Source organism: Lissotriton vulgaris, chromosome 11, assembly GCF_964263255.1.
Source record: "Lissotriton vulgaris chromosome 11, aLisVul1.2, whole genome shotgun sequence".
In the NCBI taxonomy this organism is placed as follows: Eukaryota; Metazoa; Chordata; class Amphibia; order Caudata; family Salamandridae; genus Lissotriton; species Lissotriton vulgaris.
Window position 1 is genome coordinate 340518570 of NC_141699.1, and position 21984 is coordinate 340540553.

At 41.8% G+C, this 21984-nt stretch overlaps 1 protein-coding gene across 1 annotated transcript in view; it reads left to right on the forward strand.

Moving 5' to 3' along the window:
• The window catches only part of SUSD2 (sushi domain containing 2), a 1032760-nt gene that overhangs the window by 455778 nt on the left and 554998 nt on the right, over nt 1–21984 (forward strand). Inside the window, exons 22-23 of the mRNA XM_086943298.1 lie at nt 1644–1802; nt 10157–10405. Of these exons, the coding sequence (XP_086799424.1) occupies nt 1644–1802; nt 10157–10405 (408 nt within the window). The remainder of the gene's footprint in view (nt 1–1643; nt 1803–10156; nt 10406–21984) is intronic.

Below are 21984 nucleotides of genomic sequence, written 5' to 3' on the forward strand. Positions count from 1 at the left end.
AGCAAGCCCACTGCCACCGGGCTGCTCGCAATCACTGGGGAGACGTCAAGATCGCTCCTAAATGGAGGAGCAGCGTGGGGGGAGTGGCGTGGGTGGGGTTGGGCGATCCAGCCCAAGCCAAGATGGCGGCCACGGCCACTAAGAGCCCGCGTTGGAATCAGCTGCCAGCCAGCCCCGCACAGCCCCTAGGAAGCAAGGTGGAAGTTAAAAGACCTGTTGATTTTCAGTACAGGTTAGAAAATAAAATAACACAATCTAACGAAAAAGTAAGAGCGTGTCTCCGCTCGCAGTCAGCGTGACAACGCGCAAGTTTTAAAATATAGTCGCAGCCCTCAGCTCCTGCTAGCAAGCCCACTGCCACCGGGCTGCTTCATTTAGATATGAAAGTTGTGGTTCATTTTTACTTGATTTAACGTTCTATACCCATAATTATGTATTACATTAAACCAGTCAATTCTGTTTTTCGCTCATTTTAATTAATGAAGAAATATCGAAATAGCCTCTGCCATGCATCTCCTCTAGCAAAATATGTCTGCCTAAAACGCTTACCACTTCGAATGTGAAGCAAGCTGGGAGTTTGAGGGTGTGAAAGTTAGCAGTAGTAGTTATGAATGAACATTCCAACAGAGATGTCTGTCTGATCCAACTTTCACTTGTAAAGAATATGCTTCGATTGCAGTCCTCACGGTTGAAGAAGATTGTCGAAAATACCAAAATAATCAAGACTTTGGGGATCTTATAGGATGAATCCGGAAACATGCTGCCACTTTTTAATAACTTGCCTTACTCGGATTGCTTTTAGGCGTATATAACGAAAGATTCCAATAGTAATAAAGACACAGTCCAATAATAATGAACATATTGCAGCTGCTCAATGTTTTGGTAGTTTCTACATATTTTTCTAATGATATGTTGTGTATCAAACTTATTATCTTGGTTCGGTTGTGGTGAGATGACATGTTTTTCAGATCTTATGTTGTCAATTCTTTTATATCATGTTGAAATAAGTAATGCAACTATTACTTGAAAACATAAAACTGAAGCACCGTAAAGTGGCCGGACAGAGGGAATGCAGTTGGATTTAATTAGATGCATGATTGTTGTGAAGGGGAACATCCTTTTCAACACACCTTTTACAACGCATGCCTTTACATCGCAAGTTTTACAACGCATGTCATTACAATGCATTGCGCTGGGGGGCGCTCTAGGATAGGGAATAGATTTAATTTACTATCCAACACCTTCCCTACTATCCACAGGGACTGGAGTTGGAATAGTAAAATAAACTATTCACTATCCAGCACCCCTCAACACTATGCGTTGTAACAGCATGCGTTGTAAAACTTGCGATGTAAAGGCATGCGTAGTAAAAGCATGCGTTGTAATGTCATACATCCGTGGTGAGTGGTTTAGAGCAAAATAGCAAAGTACTACATTAGAGTAACCAATAAAAATAAATAAGTAGTAATCCACAATCACAACTCTAGCAATGACTTGAATTTATCACCATTGTGACGTAAATGAAAATAATATTCTGCACTGAAATAGCATTTGCCTTCTTGAGTCATTATAAATTGTAAGGTTAAATTGCTTCATTCTTTGCATTTGGAGTTTAAATTTGACTCTTCTTTCTTGCTACATAGGTTCCTATGCACAGGTAACTGGGTTCACCTCTGTTGTCATGTGCGAAGGTTCCTCAGACAAGATAGAGGTCCGCTGCTCTAACTCCTCAAATGACCTGGAGATTTTGCTGAATGAGGAGAGGATCATCTTCAATGAAATCAACTGGATGGACCTAAAAGGTAAGGGAAACAACGAGAGAACCCACAATGCATGCATACCCTTTGGAGTTTCTACTTTTGGGGAAAATTTGAGAAGAGTATAAACCTCGCCTGCTCTTTTAATTGTATGGGAAAAGTGGAATTGTGAGTTCTCCTCATTGATCAAGGACTCTGGCAATTACCATCAGTACCTTTACTAGATCTCAGCATTTAGAGTTAACAAGAAGGAGCTGTATTGTCTGAGCATCTTGTTACTTAGTTTTAAATAGGGCAACCTTTTGTTTTTTTTGTTTTTTGTATAAACTAGCAGGAGGACATCCATAACAGAAATGTCACACATCAAAGGGATTGCTGCACATAGCTTGGCAGGCAGATTGTGTAACTTAAATTAGAGCGGATGTTTAGGTAATTTTACAACAATACTGTTTGTGATGGATAGACAGTAAAACAAGACACTATCGCATCAGGCTGAATGGTAGAGTTAAGGGAACACATATTTATAATTTCATGTATTACACATGTTTAGATGTGTTTAGAGTCTGACTCCACAAGTATGCAGCACTTCATGATACTTTATTGCTCACTGAGTGAGAAGCAATCTCAGATATCACAAGGCAGTGAATTCCAGCGATGGTACCAAAAAATAGTTAGAAATCGGCATCTTCACAGCACGTGGTGGTTGAGACGTGACTAACAAGTTCTAATAGACAGAACCAGATTCCAAGTCAATGTGTAGCTGTTGAGTATGTTGGCAAGTTGATATATGAAAACTGCATTGACCACTTTGAATACAATGTCACAAACTTGTGGATCGCTACATTTTTTGCTAAGAAACATTCAGCTTTATATCGAAATGGAATGGTCGGTGGATGCCTAGGTAGATTGCATAGAGTTTTGTTTTCAAAGTTAGGATATTTGACTAGTTGAAAGAATGAGTACTGAGGGAGTCCTAAAAGTAAGTTGTTGCAATAGTCTAGTTGAATTAGTATTAAGAAACAAATTAGTGCATAAATGTCATAGAAAGAAAAACGTGCATGTCTGAGTGAATTTTTCTTATGTTAAATGGCTGTGGTCATAATGTGTGATTCCATGGAAATCAAAGGGTTTAAAATTATGCCAAGTTTCTGCCCAAAGATGATAAAGTCACAATGTGAATGTGAATATTGATGGAACTAAATGAAGGGTCAGGCAGAAAAGGGGAGAAAACATAAATAACCTCCATTTAGAAGGAGCACAGCATTAGAGACCTGAGGGACATCCACGGCATTATTGTAGGTATAGGGAACGAGTCAAATAAGAACATTTTTTGTGTGTCATTAGCATAAATATGTAGAAGCTAAACAAGTAGACAGTCTCTCTGAATCAGATTTTGCTAAGAAAACATAGCTTGGATAACGTGGAAGAGACTGACTTGGTTGTAGGAGGAAGTGTGTAGTAAATAAGTTGAACACTAGGGGAGTCATTATGATGACGGGCGGACATAGTCCGCCCGCCATCCTACCGGGACTCGGGACCGCCCGACATAGGGGCTGGGGTCCCGTGAGTGGTATAAGGATGCGGCCGCCACAGTGGCGGCCGCATTCTGCATTTATAACATTGTGGCGGGCGGTGCTCTCTGCAACTGCCCGCCACAATGCCATAAATGCATGTATGCATTTGCATACACAATGCGGCAGGCACCGCGCGGTGCCTACCGCATTGTATATGCAAATGCAGGGGGGTACCACAGGTACCCCCCCGTGTGCACCCCCCACCCCTCCTTCACTTTGGGGGCCCGCAGGGGGCCCCCAAAGTGAAGACCGCATGCCTTTCCTTGGCGGCATTGCCGCCACGGAAAGGCATTGTAAATTGCCCATAATAATATGGCTGGCGGTGTCTGATAGACACCGCCACCATATTATTCCTTTTCCGCCCCGGCCGCAAGGCGACCGGGCGGAAAAGCGGCAGTCGGTCTTTCCGTCCGCCGAGGTCCCCCCGTCATACTAATATGGCGGTGGGGAATTCAGGAGATGATGTCGGGCGGATTGCCCCCGCCAGGCCGGCGGTGGCCACCGTCAGCCTGGTGGGGGCAATCCGCCCGACATCATAATGGGCCCCTAGGTATTCCAGTATCTTAAAGAAGAAGTTAGCTGGAAAACTGAACAGGAGGTAGTGGGAGAAAACATGTTAGCACCATTTTTTTAAAGTAATGGTAGCACAATAGCAGATTTGAAAAACTGTGGGTAAGTTACAGATAGGAGGAGGTGACGGAAAAGAAAGGTTAGGCAGAAAAGCACCTTAGAAGAAAGATCCAATTATTTAATAGTTTGTGCGACGAGAGGACCATGTGGTACACATGATAATTGGTGGATTCTAGAATAGGACTAAGCTCATAGGTGAAGTAATAGGTAACCCAAAGAGATGAGGAGCGTGAGAATAAGGGGTGGTAGAGATAAAGGCAGGATGTTATGTAGAGTGTTATGGTTTAAAATCCTTGTCTGAGAGTGAAGAGTACTTTTACGAGTGTGTGGTGAAGAGATTGTGGAAATTATGTTTTGAAAGTGTCTTCAAGGCTTGCTGGTGTGATTCCTGATTTTTTTGTGTATTGTGTTTATGCCACTTGTGAAGTAGTAGCCTCATTCTAGCTTTTAGTTAATGAATATCACGTGTGATCCACGTTTGAGGATAAGGAGTGCAGGAGAGAAAGTGTGCAGGAAATAAGTGTATCAAAAGCATGTTGAAGGGTTTCCGTAAGTTGACTGGTGTGGTGGAGGTCATCGCCAAATTGATGGCGGAAAGCAGGGACCGTAGGTGGAATATGTTCTCTTTTTAGATGGTAAAGACAGGTCAGATCAGGTGATTCTGTGGAGTAATGCATTCACAGCAGGGCCCTGTGTTGGACCTCATGGCCATAGATTCAAATCCTTGTGGGTCCACTTAGCCTTTCACCCTTCCTAGGTTTGTGAAAAGCAATTCAGTTGAATTGGGTCATAATAAAAATATGCTAATTCAGTGTCACAATGGGCCATATGTAGGTAGCCTAATTGCGACCCCAAATGCAGAAATTTGCAGAATTTCAGCATTTGCGATCGCAATTTGGACAGTGTGCTATGTAGCACACAAAAACCCAGATGGAAAATAAGGAATCGCAAAATTTGCGATTCCTTATTTTGCGAATGCATTTAAGGAATCCCAAATTGCGATTTTTTAAATGCAATGTAGGTAGGACCCAAGTTGTGCGATTTTGCCTTAAGGAATTGCAAATTACCACCAACTTCAGGTTGGTGGTAATTTGCGATTTCTTTGAAAAATGCACCTTTTTGCATTTTTCAAAGTGCAATGTGGTGCACATACATGCCCTTAGCGCATGTATGTGCGTCACATGTTCACACATGTTTTTTTCAGGGGTGCAAAAGTGTGTCCTATTGACACCCTTGCAACCTTAAAATAGCATTCTCAATTGCCAAATTCTCTAATTGAGAATCGCAAATTGAGAATGTCTTCCCATTCATTCCTATGGGCCTTCTAGCCCATAGGAATGAATGGGAAGGTATTCCTTATTTGCGAATTTCAATTTGCGATTCGCAAAAAAGGAATAGGTGGGATTCGCAAAATATTTTTCTAATCCTACCTACATTGCGTTTTGCGATTCTCTAATTGCGATTCCCTAAAAATCGCAATTTGAGAATCACAAAACACGTATTACCTACATATGGCCTATCCTTTTTGGTGAACATGTTCTTTACAAATGTATGTTATGTGTATGTATATAAAGAGTGTCTGGCTTGAGGGTCAAAGGAATATTAATGACCATATCTATCAGGTCATGAGTAATAAGATGAGAGAAAGTTAGCATTCTAGAAATAATGATATGCTCCACAGGCTTTGCCTCCTAATGTGTTATATATAGTGTGGAGTAAGTGGTTACCTGCCAATCTCCCAGCTGCTCCAGCCACCTGCTATCTACCTGCTGCTGAGACAGTTCTCATCTGGACTTAGGAAATCTTGTGTTCAACTTTCTACCTGGAAAGAACTAAGAGGTCAAGCGGTAATGGGTTTATGCCTCACTAGGGGTGCCAGTGACCTCTGTCACGAGAATGGGGTGAGGCTTGATATTTGCTTGCTTTCAATTGCTGAAAGATTTTGAGGGTCTCGCAGATCAACCTACACTTCAGATAGGGTCTGTCAACATAGGTTTCATATGACCTTGTTTGTGGGGGCTACTTAGGACTCACTATGGTGGTTGAAATCTGTCCCACAATATCTCTGAAAACTAGGCCAGGTAGAAATATTACCACACTTGGCTCTCAGGGTAGCATGGGCAAGCAGTCACAGGGTTCTAAGGGCTGTAATGGGGGAGCAAGCTCAGACCTAAAAATCAACTAAGAGACACAACATCTTCAATGTCCATCTCAGTGCTTGTGATTTAAGAAAACAAGTACTTTTTAATCTCACCGTTTTTGGAAATACTGCACTATTTAATCCAGTTAGCAGTTTAGTCACAATTTACCCTTGTGGCTATACACCTACTGACCCCCCCTTGTGTTGTCTCCCACTTGGCAGACTGCAGCATTATAGTACCAGTCAAGTCAATTGCATGAACTTTTTAATTTATATGTTCTTAATCTGGTGGTCTAGAGAGTAGGAAGTTAGTATTTGAGGCTCTCACGATCGACTAGCATAGTTCCAGTAGGATAGTCTTCCCCCGACAGGCAAAGGCCCATGTTAGTTGAGGTCAGATCTCAGAAGCCAACAAGGGGGCTTTCTCACAAGGCTACTTGTGTTTTGTCCATCATTAAACAGGGTTCCAGGTGCTTCCACACATGTGTAGACCTGGCTGCTGTCATCTCTTCCAGCCAGGAAGATGAATGCAGCCCAGCTTGGGCTGTTGGTTAAAGCAGTATTAGTCTTATCTGGACCAATATGATAACCAATGCAGTTTCAGCCACGACGAGGATGATGCCTTTCACAGTGACAATTTGTTTCCTAACTGGGCTGTTACAGTCATCAAGGCAATTGCAGCCACATTGGGACCCTTTTGTTCTTGTACGCTTTTCACGGTTCCTGAAAATCTTTGAGATAATGGAAGACCATAAATAGAATAGGTTATGCTTAGCTATGTTTTCAGGCAGAAACTTTCCCTGGGGGACCCTCCATCAAGGGCCACGGTGGGTTTTACTTCCTGAGCAGTTTCTCCTCCTGTAGAGTAAGATAGTTCCTTCCTTCTAAAACAAAAAAGTGGTGGAAAGAATACTTGCAAGTAGTCTTTCCACTGACAATCGTTTGAGGTAGCGTTTCAGCCCATAATTTTTTTCTGCCCACCATGCCACCGCAGATTAGACCCTAGACCCAACCATATGCAAATCAGCTTTGGGTCTGCTCCAATTGGAACAGTCCAGCCCGAACTTCAAAACAAGATCCTCTCTAAACCAGAACACAAATATCTCAAAAATGTTTTTGGCCTCGTTGAGCCTCACTTAGGGCCTTACATCGAACATACAAGAGCTGATAGAAGGAATACTCGCACATAGTCTGACCACTGGCAATCACTCATACTAGCATTCAAGCACACCTTTTATTTACATACTTTGCTACCTCACATTATGCAAATCAACCATGGCCATGCTTCAATGCAAACAGTCCAGCCGAAACGGCAAGTGAGTTAATCTGTGAACTGGAACAGAAGCAACCTAAGACCAACTTTAACCTAGGTGGGCCTCGACAGTTGGGTGCTGCTTGGTTACAGTGGCATAGTGGACCCATTATCCTTCCCTCTCTCAGTAGGTAGTCAACCTTTTTGGCACTTGACAGACCCTCAACTTCTCCAGTAGAAAGTGCAGGCTTCATTTGTCACCTCTGAGAGACTGGCTCTCAGGCAGACGCTTGCCCTGATCACACAGCAGTTACTCTATGGAGCACTCCCTTCTTTGGTAATGAAGGACTTGGAACCAGAACAAAGTAGGGTGTGTTGGGTCTCACGTTCATACACATTAGACCTGACATGTGAATTCACTCCACCACCTGTCTTCACCTTCCAAACCGGTTTGGGGTAGCTCTGTTTTCAAGTTTCCTTCTCTAACTGATCTCCAGACACAGCCTATGTTTTGAGTGATGTATCTCACAACAGGTAGCACTGGGGCTAATTCGTAATGGGACTACCCACAACATGGGCACGTGAGGTTTCTGCATCTGGCTGTCATTAGTCTCTCTGGAGAAGAAAATGGGGATAGACAAAAGGGCAGGCCTAACCTAGAAACTTCCTAATCTTGTATCACATGAACAGAAGTTCCACCAGAATGAATCATTAGTCCCTCGATATTACACACGCTTTTGACATACAGGCTGGATGTTAGAGAGGGTTCTGGGCATTCACATTACTGCAGAACTTTACACAGAGGAACCGATAGGCTACACTTTCAGTGACAAAGATAAAAAAAGGTCTGATCACACCATTAATCTCAAAACCGGGTATACTGTCACCATAACTTTATGTGTTGTACACAGAACAGGAACAGTAGTTCTTCCTCCATTATGTGGGCACACTCGGTGTACCCCTTCAGGTCTCAGCACAGGACCTAATATAGAAAGTGAAGCAACAGCAACATATTTGCAATAACTTTTGTATTACCCTGCCCCCAAAGAACATAAACAGCTGGATGAAAAAGAGTTGATTCTCAAAGGCCCACACTAACGCTCAGGTTTGGAAAAGGCCCTTGAATGAATATAGAAACTAGATGCAGGGGTGCTGTTAATATCAGCTATATCATGTCACTGTTTCTTTTTCCCCATCAATGTTTCCAGGATACTAATATCTTATGGGTCCGGGATTCGGGCACATTGTTGCGGAATGCATTGAAAATTGGGTAATAGCTCCTTAAGACTGAATTAATTCATTAATTTCCTTGTATCTAGGGGCCAGAAGTACGACAGTTTTTGCATGCGCGAACGGGTTTGCGAACCCGTTTGCGCATAGAAAAATAGGGGTATGTACCATACCAAAATAGCGAGTCGCGATTTATTTACGACTCGCTTTTTTGGAATTGTGAGTCGCTTTTAGGAAGGGGTATTCAGACAAGATAAAACACTCACAAAAGCACTTTCTGCTGAGATGTGTGTGCAACATGTAGGTTGCAGTTCCTAAACATTGCAGGCCAGACTTGGAAATGTAGCCTGCAATTTCTCATTCTTACAATCTCTTGACTTTTTTCAGTGTCTGTCTTGCTGTTTGTCTTCTGGTTTCTATATTTACTCTAGCTTATTCATGCCTTATTATAATAATTTACTTTCTATTTAACACTGTTTTTTCTCTATTTTCTCGTGTATTACTTTAGTTATTGCTTTCACTATTAAACTTTTTGTTCTCCACTCCTTTTGCTTTCAATATTTGGCATACATTTCCTTGATTCAGTCTGCCTTGTTCTGCTTGATCTGTCACTTTTATATGCTTTGCACTCCTAAACCTTTTTTGTTTCACTCACACTAATGTCTTTGAGAAATCTTCTAAAGTTTTCCATTTTTCAATTTGTTTTCTTTTCATTCCATTTTTACATTGTCTTTGCATTCTTTCATGATATTTATTTTCTAGCTCCTTTTGTTCATCATTCTTTCTTTTTCTCTTCCATACTATTCCTTCATGTTTTGTTCCCCAATTCTCTTCGCTTTTATTTCTTGTTGTCTTGCAGACCTGCTTCTCACTTTTCTCATATTTTTCTCTGTATAACGTTTCATGATTGCTTTCCTACTGTCAGACTTTCTTTAAGTATATTATGTGTTTAGAGCCTGTAAGCAATTTACCTATTCTTATATTCCTTTCACCATTTGTTTGTTGATTTCTTTATCCATTTTTTTTTTTATTTTCTCATTATCTACATTTTCACTTTTTTCTTTTTACCTTTATTTAATAAGTTTCTTGTTTATTTCTTGTTTTTTTATAGTTTTCTTTTTTAACATTTTACTCTTTGGAGTACATTTTCTCTTTGTTTCTGTCATGCTGCCTTTCATTGACTTTAACATCATTTTGACTTTCTTTTGTATGCTTTGGCACAATGTAATGGCTTATCTCAAACAGTTGCATTTCATTTTGAGTCTCACGCTTTATTCCTTTTCATTTATTTCTCAGCCATGCTCTTTGATTGTCTTTCTTACGTCCAATATAATTCATCTTATTTCATTCACATACTCTTCCTTTGTTTCCCGTTTTTTTCTTTGTCCTTTCATTCTCTGTCTCTGCTTTTCATGTCTGTATTTTTTTTCCCTTCCATGCTTTTTTCATTTCTTGCATATTGTTTGTCTTATTTTCTTTCTTTTGTTTTATGTTCTTTGTTTCTTTTTGCATATTCTTCTTGCTTCAACTCTCTCTACTCACCTCTCTTTCAATATTTTTAAATATTTTGCAGGAGTCTTTCTGTACTCACCCGTTAAGCAGAACGTGACAGCCATGTTCACCTCTGGTGCCGGTGTTGAAGTGAGGAGAACAGGAGAGTTCCTCAGCATTTCAGTTTTGCTTCCTGAGAATTTCAAAAATGGTACACAAGGGCTACTGGGGGTTATGAATGACATCCCTGAAGATGATTACACCTTCCGGAATGGCACCATCCTGGATAGCAGTGCCACCCCAGAGAAGCTCTTCGAATTCGGAGCAGACTGTAAGTAAAATTGGAATTGTACTACAGTGCAGTTTGTTGTCTGAACACATGGCTGTCTGAGTATGCCGTTACAAAATGATGGATGGGAATGTTAGCGTCTGTTACCCTCAATCCCAGCTAGAAAGAGATCTTTGCGCAGATGTATGGTAGTTCATCTGTCTATTCAGTGGCCAAAGCACTGTACTTGGATATATGCTAATATGCAGCCAAATATGAATAAGGGTGATTTGTGGTCACTTGTGATCTGTGTACATCAGAAGTCAGTGAGTATACCCATGCCTTTTCTATGCTATTGATTAACTTTGGAAACTGACGTTTTATGTTCTCTTAATTACTTTCCAATACAAGCTGAAAATATACTGAACACATTGCCAAATTATGTTTATTCTTCATTGTACTGATTACACTTTCTGTCTCATCCTGTCAGCAGTATAGACACACATTTAAAAAAATACTTTTAATGGCTCACGTCTAAGGGTGATGAAATCCGTATTTATTGAAAATTAGGAAGGAATTGAAAGTACTGCTGCTCATGTTGAAACAATGTGCAGTTGATATGTATTTTTTGTTTTCGCAGCATATCGATACATGTTTTGTTATGCAAATATTGAGGCAAGGTCTGAATTCCTTATGGTTTTGAGGCTTTAGTAAGGATGCCTAGTGAGAGATAATATCGGGTTCATATTTTTAAAAATATTTATCAGTGTCGTTTCCAGGCAATGGACTGATGTTCTGCAATCTTAATTAGACTCTGATGCCCCTCTGGACAGAGGCTGCTTCCCACTGTTGTAAGGCATGACTTCCTTCTAAGGAAGTGTGGCTTGGAAACAACTGTCATGTCTGTATCAGTCAGACCCCTCTCCCAAAGGCAAGCCTGAACTGGCCTCAGCTGAGAAACAGTAAATGAATAAAGCGTCAATTGTTCTGTTTTTTCTGGTGCCCGGTTCCAGAGCGTTGCCTCTTTCCGAAGAATGCAGAGAATGAGAATACATTCATTACAATTCAATGTAGTTAAAATGAAATATCAGAAAAAGAAACATGTATTCATTTAATAATAATACCATAATAAGACACAAATACCTTTGAAAATAAAAAGATATTTTTCACAGTACATCACATGCATTCTCTGAGATAAGTCCTCTAACTGGTGCTTTGGAGCCAAATGATAAAAATAATCTCTTAGAAGATGGTCAGGATGCAGTGTGAAGGACACTCTCTCTCAGGAGATGAACTGAATGTTGTGTGATAGAATAACTCTGTTTGAATCATTTTTCTGCATATGTTTTTCATTACATTAAAAAACATCTGTATCACCTCACATGAATTAAATGATGCAATACGTGTCCTGTATTCAAACATTTTATACCATCCAGAAAACTAGCCAATACCTGCTGTGTTCAAAACAAAACTGAATATCAAATGCAATTCAAGGCAACCCTTTACACTGAACAAACTTCTGTTGGGGGAGTTGCGGTGGGGATGAAGCGAAACGTGATTCAAAATGTATAGTAGGTGCAACATACGTATATTATATAGTATGGCATATGTTATCATGCATGCATTGCTCACAAAGATAAACCAAGGTAGGTTTATGAAAGCGGGCAGGCAAATTAAGTCCCCCTACATGTATTGATGAGCAAACTTCCTTTGGAAACAGCTGGTGTGGCACCAATAAATTCCAGAAACTACAAGGATAATATAATTTATATTATATCATATCATTTTATCACATGTGTAAATGTTACTGTGAGTCTCTCATTACCAGCTCCACTATAGCAATATCAATTTAACCAGAGAGAAACGTTGCTCATAAGAGAGGGTAAGAGAAATTCCCCTCAAACATGCATTAAAGAGCACACTTTTTAAACAGGCAGTGTGGCAGTAATAAATGTCAGAAAGTACAATGTAAATATATAATATAATATAATATAATATAATATAATATAATATAATATAATATAATATAATATAATATAATATATAACCACGGGTCCCAAGGTCCTTGTTAGTCCCTCAATTCCAGCTCAGCTATAGCTGTATCAAGTCAATCAAGGAGAAAAGGGCGTCATGAACCCCTCACTTTACCAGCTACAGCAGGGGTGGGGTTCTTTAAGGGGCTCATATTTGCAACTTGGCAGATAAAAGCTCCCAATCATTGCCAACAGAATGAAAGGTAGGCTGAGACAAAAGGGAAAGGCGGGGATGGGTGAGTGGAGCCTTGGGACACAGTCCCCACTCACGCCTTCTCCTCTGAGACAGGACATGAGCCCCTACACCCATCCCACAACACTGGGACCTAACTGGGCTACACTGAACCTCTCCCCCCACACAGGAACAGAAGATTCCTGAGCCACTCCTTTTGGAATCACTCCCTAATGCCTCTTCAGACCTTCCAGCAAACAGCCCGAGGTCTGCATCCTGTGCAAGCTCTCTGGGATCAGAGAACTCGCACCCCACCGGGTGTTGGCATAGCTCTGGAAAACAGGGAATTAAAATATGCTCTCCAACTAATGGATCACACAGCCCCCCACAGTTTTTAACCAAGCTATCCTTTGCCTCACCCCCCAGTGCCTCACACAAGTACCCCACACCACTCTCCTGAGATTGGTAAGAAAGAGTCTCACTGTCTCCGTCACTCAACGTACACTCTTCTGGGCCGTCTCCACACTCACACATCAAGGTTTCTACCATGGGGGAACCCTTCTGCCTACAGCTCTCATCTGGGCTCAGTAGAGTGTCCCCCTCACCGCTAGGAATCTGATCCCTTGTGTCAGTTCAGTTCCCCAATCTACTTCAGGGACACTGCACACCACTAGAGCAACCTCATAAACCTGCACCCCTGGTGTATGTTAATCCCCTCCCTCAAGTCAGGCGCCACATCTCTGGGTGTATGTACTTTCCTCTAGGCACTTGACACTACATTTTTGCTGCCACCATCTGAGCTGGACTCTACCTCCAACCCAGCAGAGCTCACTTCCTGAGCTACATACCTCTCTTTTGGATTGGCTGAGACAATCATGGCCTCAAGCCTTCAGATCTCCAAATCAATTTCCCTCATTCTTAACCTATGTGCCAAAAGCAATGTCTTTTCCTCCAACATGAGAGGGTTCTTGCTCTCCTCTGCCCCTTTTGCTCTCAATGAGCAACTTATTCTCTTCTGCTTGAGTTTTAAGTTTTAAAACCACCAACTTATGCTCTCTGACCCTTTGGTTTTCCTCCAGCTCTTCTGTGGAAAAACTCCTCTCTGGATGTTTACTACCAGCCCCTGAGGCTGGTCCCTCCACTGGCAAATCCTGTAGACCAAATCCATTCCCTGGGTCATCCTCATCCACTTCAACATCACCCGTCTCCTGAGCCCCTTTGGTTTCCCACCAGGCCCTTTGCAGCTCCTCCTTCTTGGCACTACTTTTCATGAGACATCCCAAAGCTCTGCAGAATTGCCTCAATTGATCAACTTTGTAGGTAAACAATCCTGCAATGTTGAACTCTAATTCTGCAGCCTCACTGGTTACTTGACTCCTCTGAGACATGATGTGTGGCTTAAAGGTCGCTTAAAAATAGAACCAAAAATCAAAGAACACAATAAGTGGTTGCGTCGTGGTCTGCGCTAAAACTAGTGATGTACACCAATCACTGTGAGTAAATTTGCAAATACACGTTAAATTCCAAACCCGCTGACCATCAACGGTAGATCCCACCACTGCCACCAATGTTAGAACCGGGATCCCTGGTTGGCTGAGGTAGGTACCTGAGGCCAAGTAGGAACCCTCACTTCTACATCAAGGAAAGAAAGACCACCTTCTCAGATAACCCCCTGCTCACCCCCTTGGTAGCTTGGCTTGAGCAGCCAGGCTTAACTTCAAGGCAAATGTGTAAAGTACTTGCAACCACGCTCCCAGTGACCCAATGGTGACACTAGAAAAGGACTCCACATGAGTTTCATATAAAAAAAGTATACGTTTATATAAAAAAGCTATACGATGAAACCACACGATAAAAATCTAACATATGCGTATTTATAATATTCCTCCTGGTCGGTTATTAGGTCAGCCAGCTCTTGTAAGATCTGGCGTTATTAATGACCAATTCTAAGGGATCGTAAGCAGTCCTAATGCAAGGCTATGCAGTTCGTAATGCAAAAATCTCTCACTTCGCAATGTAAAAATAATGCAGTTTGTGATTCAAACGAATGCAATGCGTAATACAACCATCAGGCAGTTTGTTATGCCGAAATAATGCAATGTGTATTGCAACAATCATGTAGTTCAGTCTTCAAACTAATGCAATGCATAATACAACAGTCAGCAGTTTGTTATGCAGAAATAATGCAATGAGTAATGCAAGAATCAGGTACTTCGTTCTGCAACCTAATGCAATGCGTAATACGACAATCAGGTAGTTCGTTCTGCAGAAATATTGCAGTGCATAATGCAACAATCAGGTGGATCATAATGCAGAATTAATGCAATGCGTAATACAACAATAAGGTAGTTCGTAATGCAGAATTATTTCAATGCGTAGTACACTCCAGCATCGATCACGGTGCTTGAGACGGTCTCTCCGCCCCTCGTACTGACTCACGGTCAGTTCCCATCACCATATGCACCCAACACGTATCTGGTGTAAACCACAGTGCAGCTCCATGCTCCAGCCCCGGTATTGCCACTCCTTGGCACTTATAGGCCGCAATACGAGCTGGAACAGAGGCTTGTGCAACCAGAAGGGGAGAGGCCAAGAGCATCTCTCTCCCAGCCAGCACCCCACCCCAGGCGCGACACACATTACCTGGGGGGTGCGACCTCACTCTCCTCTCCGCCTCTCGTGGCTTGGGCTTTCGAAGCGACTTTGGTTGATTCCGGGCTGATGACGATAGTATAGATCAAAGGCTGCAACAGGGCACATGCACACAGCGTCGCTGAGACTCCCTTGAGCTTGGGAGGTGCACAGTCACAGGGCAATCCTCACGAAGGTCTCAGGCTGCATGAAGCACAGGCACACAGTGTCGCTGAGACTCCCTTGAGCCTCGGGTGTGCACGGTCACGGGGCAATCCTCACGAAGGTCTCAGGCTGCACGAAGCATGCAGTTTTGCTGGGACTCACTTGGACTCCTGGCGCCCCCGATCACAGGGCAATTCTTCCGAGGGTCTCAGGCTGCACAAAGCACACGCACACAGCGTTGCTGAGACACACTTGAACTTCTGGTGCCCACGATCACAGGGCAATTATTCTGAGGGTCTTATGCTGCAAAAAGCACATGTACACAGCATTGCTGAGACACTCTTGACCTCCTGGTGTGCATGGTCACAGGGAAATCCTCACAAAGGTCTCAGGCTGCACAAAGCATACGCACACAGCGTCGCTGAAAATCACTTGGACACCAGGTGCACACGATCACAGGACAATCCTCGCTAAGGGCTCAGGCTGCAAAAAGCATATGCACACAGCATCGTTGAGACTCGCTTGGACTCCAGGGGCCCACGATCACAGGGCACGGCTTACAAAGGTCTCATGCTGCAAAAAGCACACACACACAGCGTTGCTGAGACACTTCTGTAAACTTTTGTGTTCCTGAGTTTCCACAACAGGGAGCAAGCTCACCTCGGGCCCTTGGGGTTGAGTTACTTCAGGACACAGCACAGCAAAGTCCTTCCAAGCAGGGGGACACAGCACACAGCAAAGTCCCTTTAGCCTCCTCCTTTGTTAAAACAGCAAACTGGAGGGTAGCCCCAGAACACACAGCAAGGGTCAGTCCTTTCCTTCAGTCTCTTCAGCTCTCTTTCGACTAACCTTAAAAAAGAGATTTATGTTGTACAGATTAGGTGACCAGAACTCGAAGGACTTGGTCCCCACCTGGAAAAGCAAACACCAAGTTGAAAATGATCGTCTATGTGGCTATCGTATAGAATCAATATGCCACTTGAAGTGTGTTTGCGATACCTTAAAAGTCGAAAGAAAGAAGTTGCTAATAGCATCTTTGAATGACTTAAAGATTCCCACTTGCAGACAGGCGATAACAAGCTGGATGGGGGGCTCATAAAACATTTTAATTTGTCGTGGTGTAAAATTCTTGACTCTGGTGGACAACCTCCTACTGAAAGCGGACAAAGAACAAATGCCTGGGGTTGGAACAGGTCTAGGAATTTTATTGAAATTGTAAATATTTCAAATATTTTATTGAAAATACAACGCTTTTAAACCTTGATTGTTATAAATTTTACTGTGTGCTTTATTGTTGTGATAAACCAAATAATTTGTTTTTTGACTGACTGACAGTCTCGTCAGGTGTTTCTTCCTTGGCAGAGGTTCCTCTTGACCACAAAGTAGTGTTCAATCCTTTTCAGTCTTGATCATTCCAATTCCCACGTTCAGGGGGTTCAGCTCTCATAGATATACGCCTTAACGTCTTTGAAGTCTTTGTGTTCAGGGGGGCACTGACCCCTGTCTAAACTAGTTCTGAGTACCTCCCTGCCAGTGACACCTTCTTTCTTTGATAGTGGGGGTCTGGATCCTTAGTCACTCAGCTGGGAATGGAGCTATTGTTTTATGGCTGCAGCCTAGGCCTCTTCACCCATAGGGGGTACTCCTCCCCCCTACACTCCAGATGCAGGTCAGCCTGTTGCTGTCTCACCTCTTTCCCTGGGTCAAGACATTCCCCAGATCCTATCACTTTTAAATCCAGACAGTCAATCCACAACCAGGCAGAGACACACAGAAACGTTAAAGCACAAAAACCCAGCCACTTCTAAAAGAGTGGTTTCTAAACACACAATGCAAAAACCATCTTCACAAAAAGATGTGTTATTAAATTGTGAGTTCAGGCATACTAAACTTCACCTCTCCATCTTAAGCCGATGGGAAGATAGACTGGAAATATATTACACAGCCTCCCCATTCTATCTTATCGGCAAGATGGCCTTTCAACAGTGAAAAACGAAACGGAGATTATTTCACTATCAGGACAAGGTACAAACCTCAGTACATGTCCTACCTTTCACATGCACTGCACTCTGCCCAGGGGGTACCTTGGACCTACCATAGGGGTGTCTGATGTGAATAGAAAGGGACGGGTAAGGCCTGGCAAGTGGATGCACTTGTCAGGACAACATGGCAGTTTAACAAACTGTACACAGGCACTGCAGTGGCAGGCCTGAGTTCTCTCTTTAAGGCTACTTGTGTAGGTTGCACAATTAGTGCTGCAGGCCCACTAGTAGCATTTGCATTACCAGCCCTGGCACACATAGTGCCCTTTACTAGGGACTTTACTAGTAAGGCAAACATACCAATCATGGTCAATCAATTACCATAACACTTTACCCTGCAAAAATGGCCAAGTTCAACAGCCTCCATTCAATTAAGGGAGTGCGTGCTCTAATTATATTTTGGAAAATACATTAAAATCATATTGAGCCATAGACTGCTCAATCAACAGAGGTGCCCATGGAGAAGAATAATACGTCGACATAAGGTCCCTCACTTTTATCACCAATAAAATGTAGTTGTCTCTGCCCTCTTTTCAATGTTGTGCAGAGGCACACATCAATTCATCTTTCATTGAGGCCTTCTCTTTCACCAACAAGACATGTGCCAATATAACTCTCATTAGCCAAAAAATATCTGCCAAATGTGAATGCAATTTGTACTGCTCTTCAGGCTGTTTGGAAGTACAGTTTACTCAATTTGTCCTCCACAACATTATGCCTGGCGATACCAGGTCCAATGAAGTCAAAGCACAACATGGGCATGGTCAGAAACAGCACACTAAGGTCTCAAAAGAGATAACATCTGAAAAAATTCTATGTAGAATGTCAGGATGTAATCAATGTATTTGCAGTTAACATACTCGGAGGAGAGGAAGGTGCATTACCTGTCCCTAGGGTGCAGTAATCTCCAGATGTGTAATAGTGCACTAGAGAATAATTCTAGACCCACTGTTAAAAAACGTAGGCCTTCCTGACCTAGGCAAGATGGGTCCCACAGTTATGTTCCAGTCCCCACCAACCACAAATTTAATTTGTCGCATTCTGTAAAATCTCTGAATAGGTGAGCCAACAACACAATCAGCCTGGCAAACATTTGAGGCATGGATTAAACCCACCATCTCTGTCTTCCGTTTGTCACTTTTAACAAAAACATAACACTCTAAAGGGTCTTGCCAGGTTTTCATAAGGTTGAAAGGGAGTGTCCTTTGGAAAAGAATAGCCACACTACATCTACAGTATGCCAATGCATCTGCCAAGAGTAGCCCTTTTTGTTACATAAACACACATTTTTCCCACTGATCTCTCCTTAGTTTGTCAGACTAAGTAGGGAACACAATTTGTGTCTATTACAGCATTGCTATGACCAGGTGTTTCATTGTCATGACTATCGTCAAAAAAGTAACCCCCTTTGGGTAATATTACAAACCTGGCATAGATATTATCACAAACATACTCATTCCATACACGCAAAAGTGGACAAGGAGGAAATGCAAAATGGCAAATTCAAAGAATATATATCAAAAATGCACTTTATTCACGACAAAAATTAAAAACATCAATATATTCAACCCTATCAAGGATACAATTCTAATCAATTATTTTAAAAAACTCATAAAAAATCATAAATACACAATACACAAGAAATCAACATTTCATAAAATGCATTACATAGCAAATGGGAAGTGGACTGAAGGAAAATGAATTCCTATTTGGAGAGTGAGAGAATACAATAGCCAAAAAACGAGATCAATGTTAGAAAGTTTCTTTAAAATTTCATTCAAAATCATTGTCTCCATGGGCTTAATGTCGTAATCACCCATGTGGGCATCGATGCGTTTCGGTGGGCAATTAATTAGTAGCCAACACCTTCCTCAGGAGAATTATTTGATTCCCATTTAACACAGTTTTATCTGTAATGAAAACAATAATAAAATATATTCATCCTAACACAAAAATCTAAACAGATATCAACAAATAAACACATAGAGAGTATTCATAAGCCAGATTTTATATAACCTCATTTTCCAGATTTATTTACAACCATGATGTTAAAAAAAATCAAACCATTCATGCTCACATACCGACTACACACTCACGTATCATATGTATGGAATAGGGACTAGTAAGTCTCCAGAATAGGCATGTGGGCGGACAATGCCTCCATATATTTTAGTTGGCAAATGCATTCACTGTATACAGTATAGTGCTAGCTGTATACGTATACATACCACATCAAAAAAGTCCTCATCAATGATCTCTCTATTATCACATACCAACAATACTAGACAGACTAATTAAGATTCCTATATATTAATAAATGCACTACTCAGACTAAATACCTTCGTTTCATGGGGCCAGAAAGACCTCCTATAATAGATTTAGCGTTGTTCGTCAGAAGTCTGTCAAGATCTATTTACAAGGAAATAAATAAAGAAGCAAAACACAGATCCCCAATTAGCGACATAACTTAAATACTGTGTTATCTCCACAAATCTCTGTAGAGTATTGCTCAACCCACCTATTTAGACCTGATGGAGCCAGCAATTCCTTCACTAAATGGGGCCATCCAATGTTCTTCAATGGCGATAATTATAAAATCTGAAAAAATCTAAAAACCATTAGTAGCATGAGAATTTCTAATCAACCAGCAATATATAGTAACAAACCCCCAGTACCCTTTTGGAGCTTAAACGAGGGACTCGAAACAGCCAACTACGATACTACAAACCTCCCTATTCAAGAACACTAACTAACTTAGAGGTTACAAATGCTTATATTATGTAAAGCAAAAACACCACTATACTCACGTTAGTTCTGTTAATAAATCACACGAGGGAGAGGAAGAAACCCCAAATATGTGGTATTTGTAACTTCCGTAGTAAGGCTCGCCTCGTAGCCTCAATTAAATTAAAACGCCAGTACCGCCAGCGGTCTAGATGGAAAAGAGAACAAAGAGAGAGAGACGACAAAATATTATAAGCTCTCTCAAACTGCTGTTTCATTGTCATGTACATCAGGGTACTTTTGCATTTGTTTCAAAGTGTGAGGAAGTTCACATTAACTGACGTTACTATAAGATCTTGTTGATGTGTGTCATGCCACATTTCTCACCTTCCATGCTTCAAAATGCAAACCATCACAATCACAAAATCAATGCATATGAACATCAAACAGCAGAAAAAAGTGTCTGCAGGGTACAAGAAAATTAGCAGATTGGCCTGTATACATGAGACAAGGTGTAAAAGGGGGAATATAAGAAAGAAAAAGGGGCACTTGGAAATTGGAATGTCTGTAGGACTCGTGAAATAGGATGGCTTTCACAGATATTTAGATATGCACAACTAATATGTTTCTACCTGAGCCAAATCCCAGAAAGCATGATTAGAAACTATACCAAACTTTATGAAGTCAAGCTTAACCCCCCACCCCACCCCACCCCACCAGCCACCCCACAGAAAAAGTGGGCTGAAAAAAGACCCAAAGTTCTTGTAAGCAATATAAGATACTCAATAGATTGTGCAAGGACTATATTCATATTTAATTATTATTTGATATAAGTATGTCTCCAAAAGAGCTCCAGGCAACCTGTAAGGTACTGCATAAACAACCATCTCCAAAGTATCAGTCCCAAACCCTCGCAGATAGGCCAGTCTTCATGGCAACATGTAGACCAGATGTTCATGAGCCATGCCCACTATAACTAGCCATTTTATGAATCGATTGTAATGTGTAGACTATGTCTGCATGGGAAAGTTTGACTTGTATCTGTCTTTATGCATCTGGGTCTCCAATGGTCTCTTTGTCCGCCTAACATATTGTGATGGATTCCAAGTGTACTCTCCCATCTCTCAGGCCTTCTCCTATCACCACTGAGAGTTTTGCGGCAGACCAAAGCATTGGTTCCATTCCAAATCAATCATCAGGGCATGATGTATCCATTGCAGAGCTAATAGGAGATCCAAAAAATTTCAATAAGGCGCCCAAGTCATAGTTATTCTTCATTCTGCCCTTCTCTGATAATCAGCCTCATGGCTAGCTCCAGTAGTCCTTATCTGATGTCCTATTTTTTGAGCTGTAAACACAGCAGCAGAAATCTCCTGCATTTAGGTTAAGTCAAATATGTTGTGGTAAAAAATATTGGGGCAGATTTACAAGCCCCTTGTGCCACTTTTGTGTCACTTCTAAAATGGGAAAAGTGACGCAAAAGTGGGGCTAGGGACTTGTAAATCTGCCCCTTGTGGTTTTTTTATATGAGCGATTCATTGTTTTTCTACTGCAGTGAGAACGCCAAACTCACCTGTTGTGCTGCAACAAGGAGGCTATGATGAGTCACAAGGGCATTTTTGAGGCCATTTGGAATGTCAGCGGCAGACAGAACTTAAAACTGCAACTGTTCCAGAAGGACAGCTGCCATAAAATGCAGCATATCTGACTGCTCCAGTCCTTCCGATACTTTCGCAAGCTCTAGGGTTTCCATGTTGTTGGTGCATCCGAGTGGGACTCGGCTTAGTCTCAGCGGCCAAACGGCAATTTTGCTTGCCTCTGGTCTACACCATTTCTCTCACATTCCTTAGCCATCTGCCACGGTCACCTCCTAAC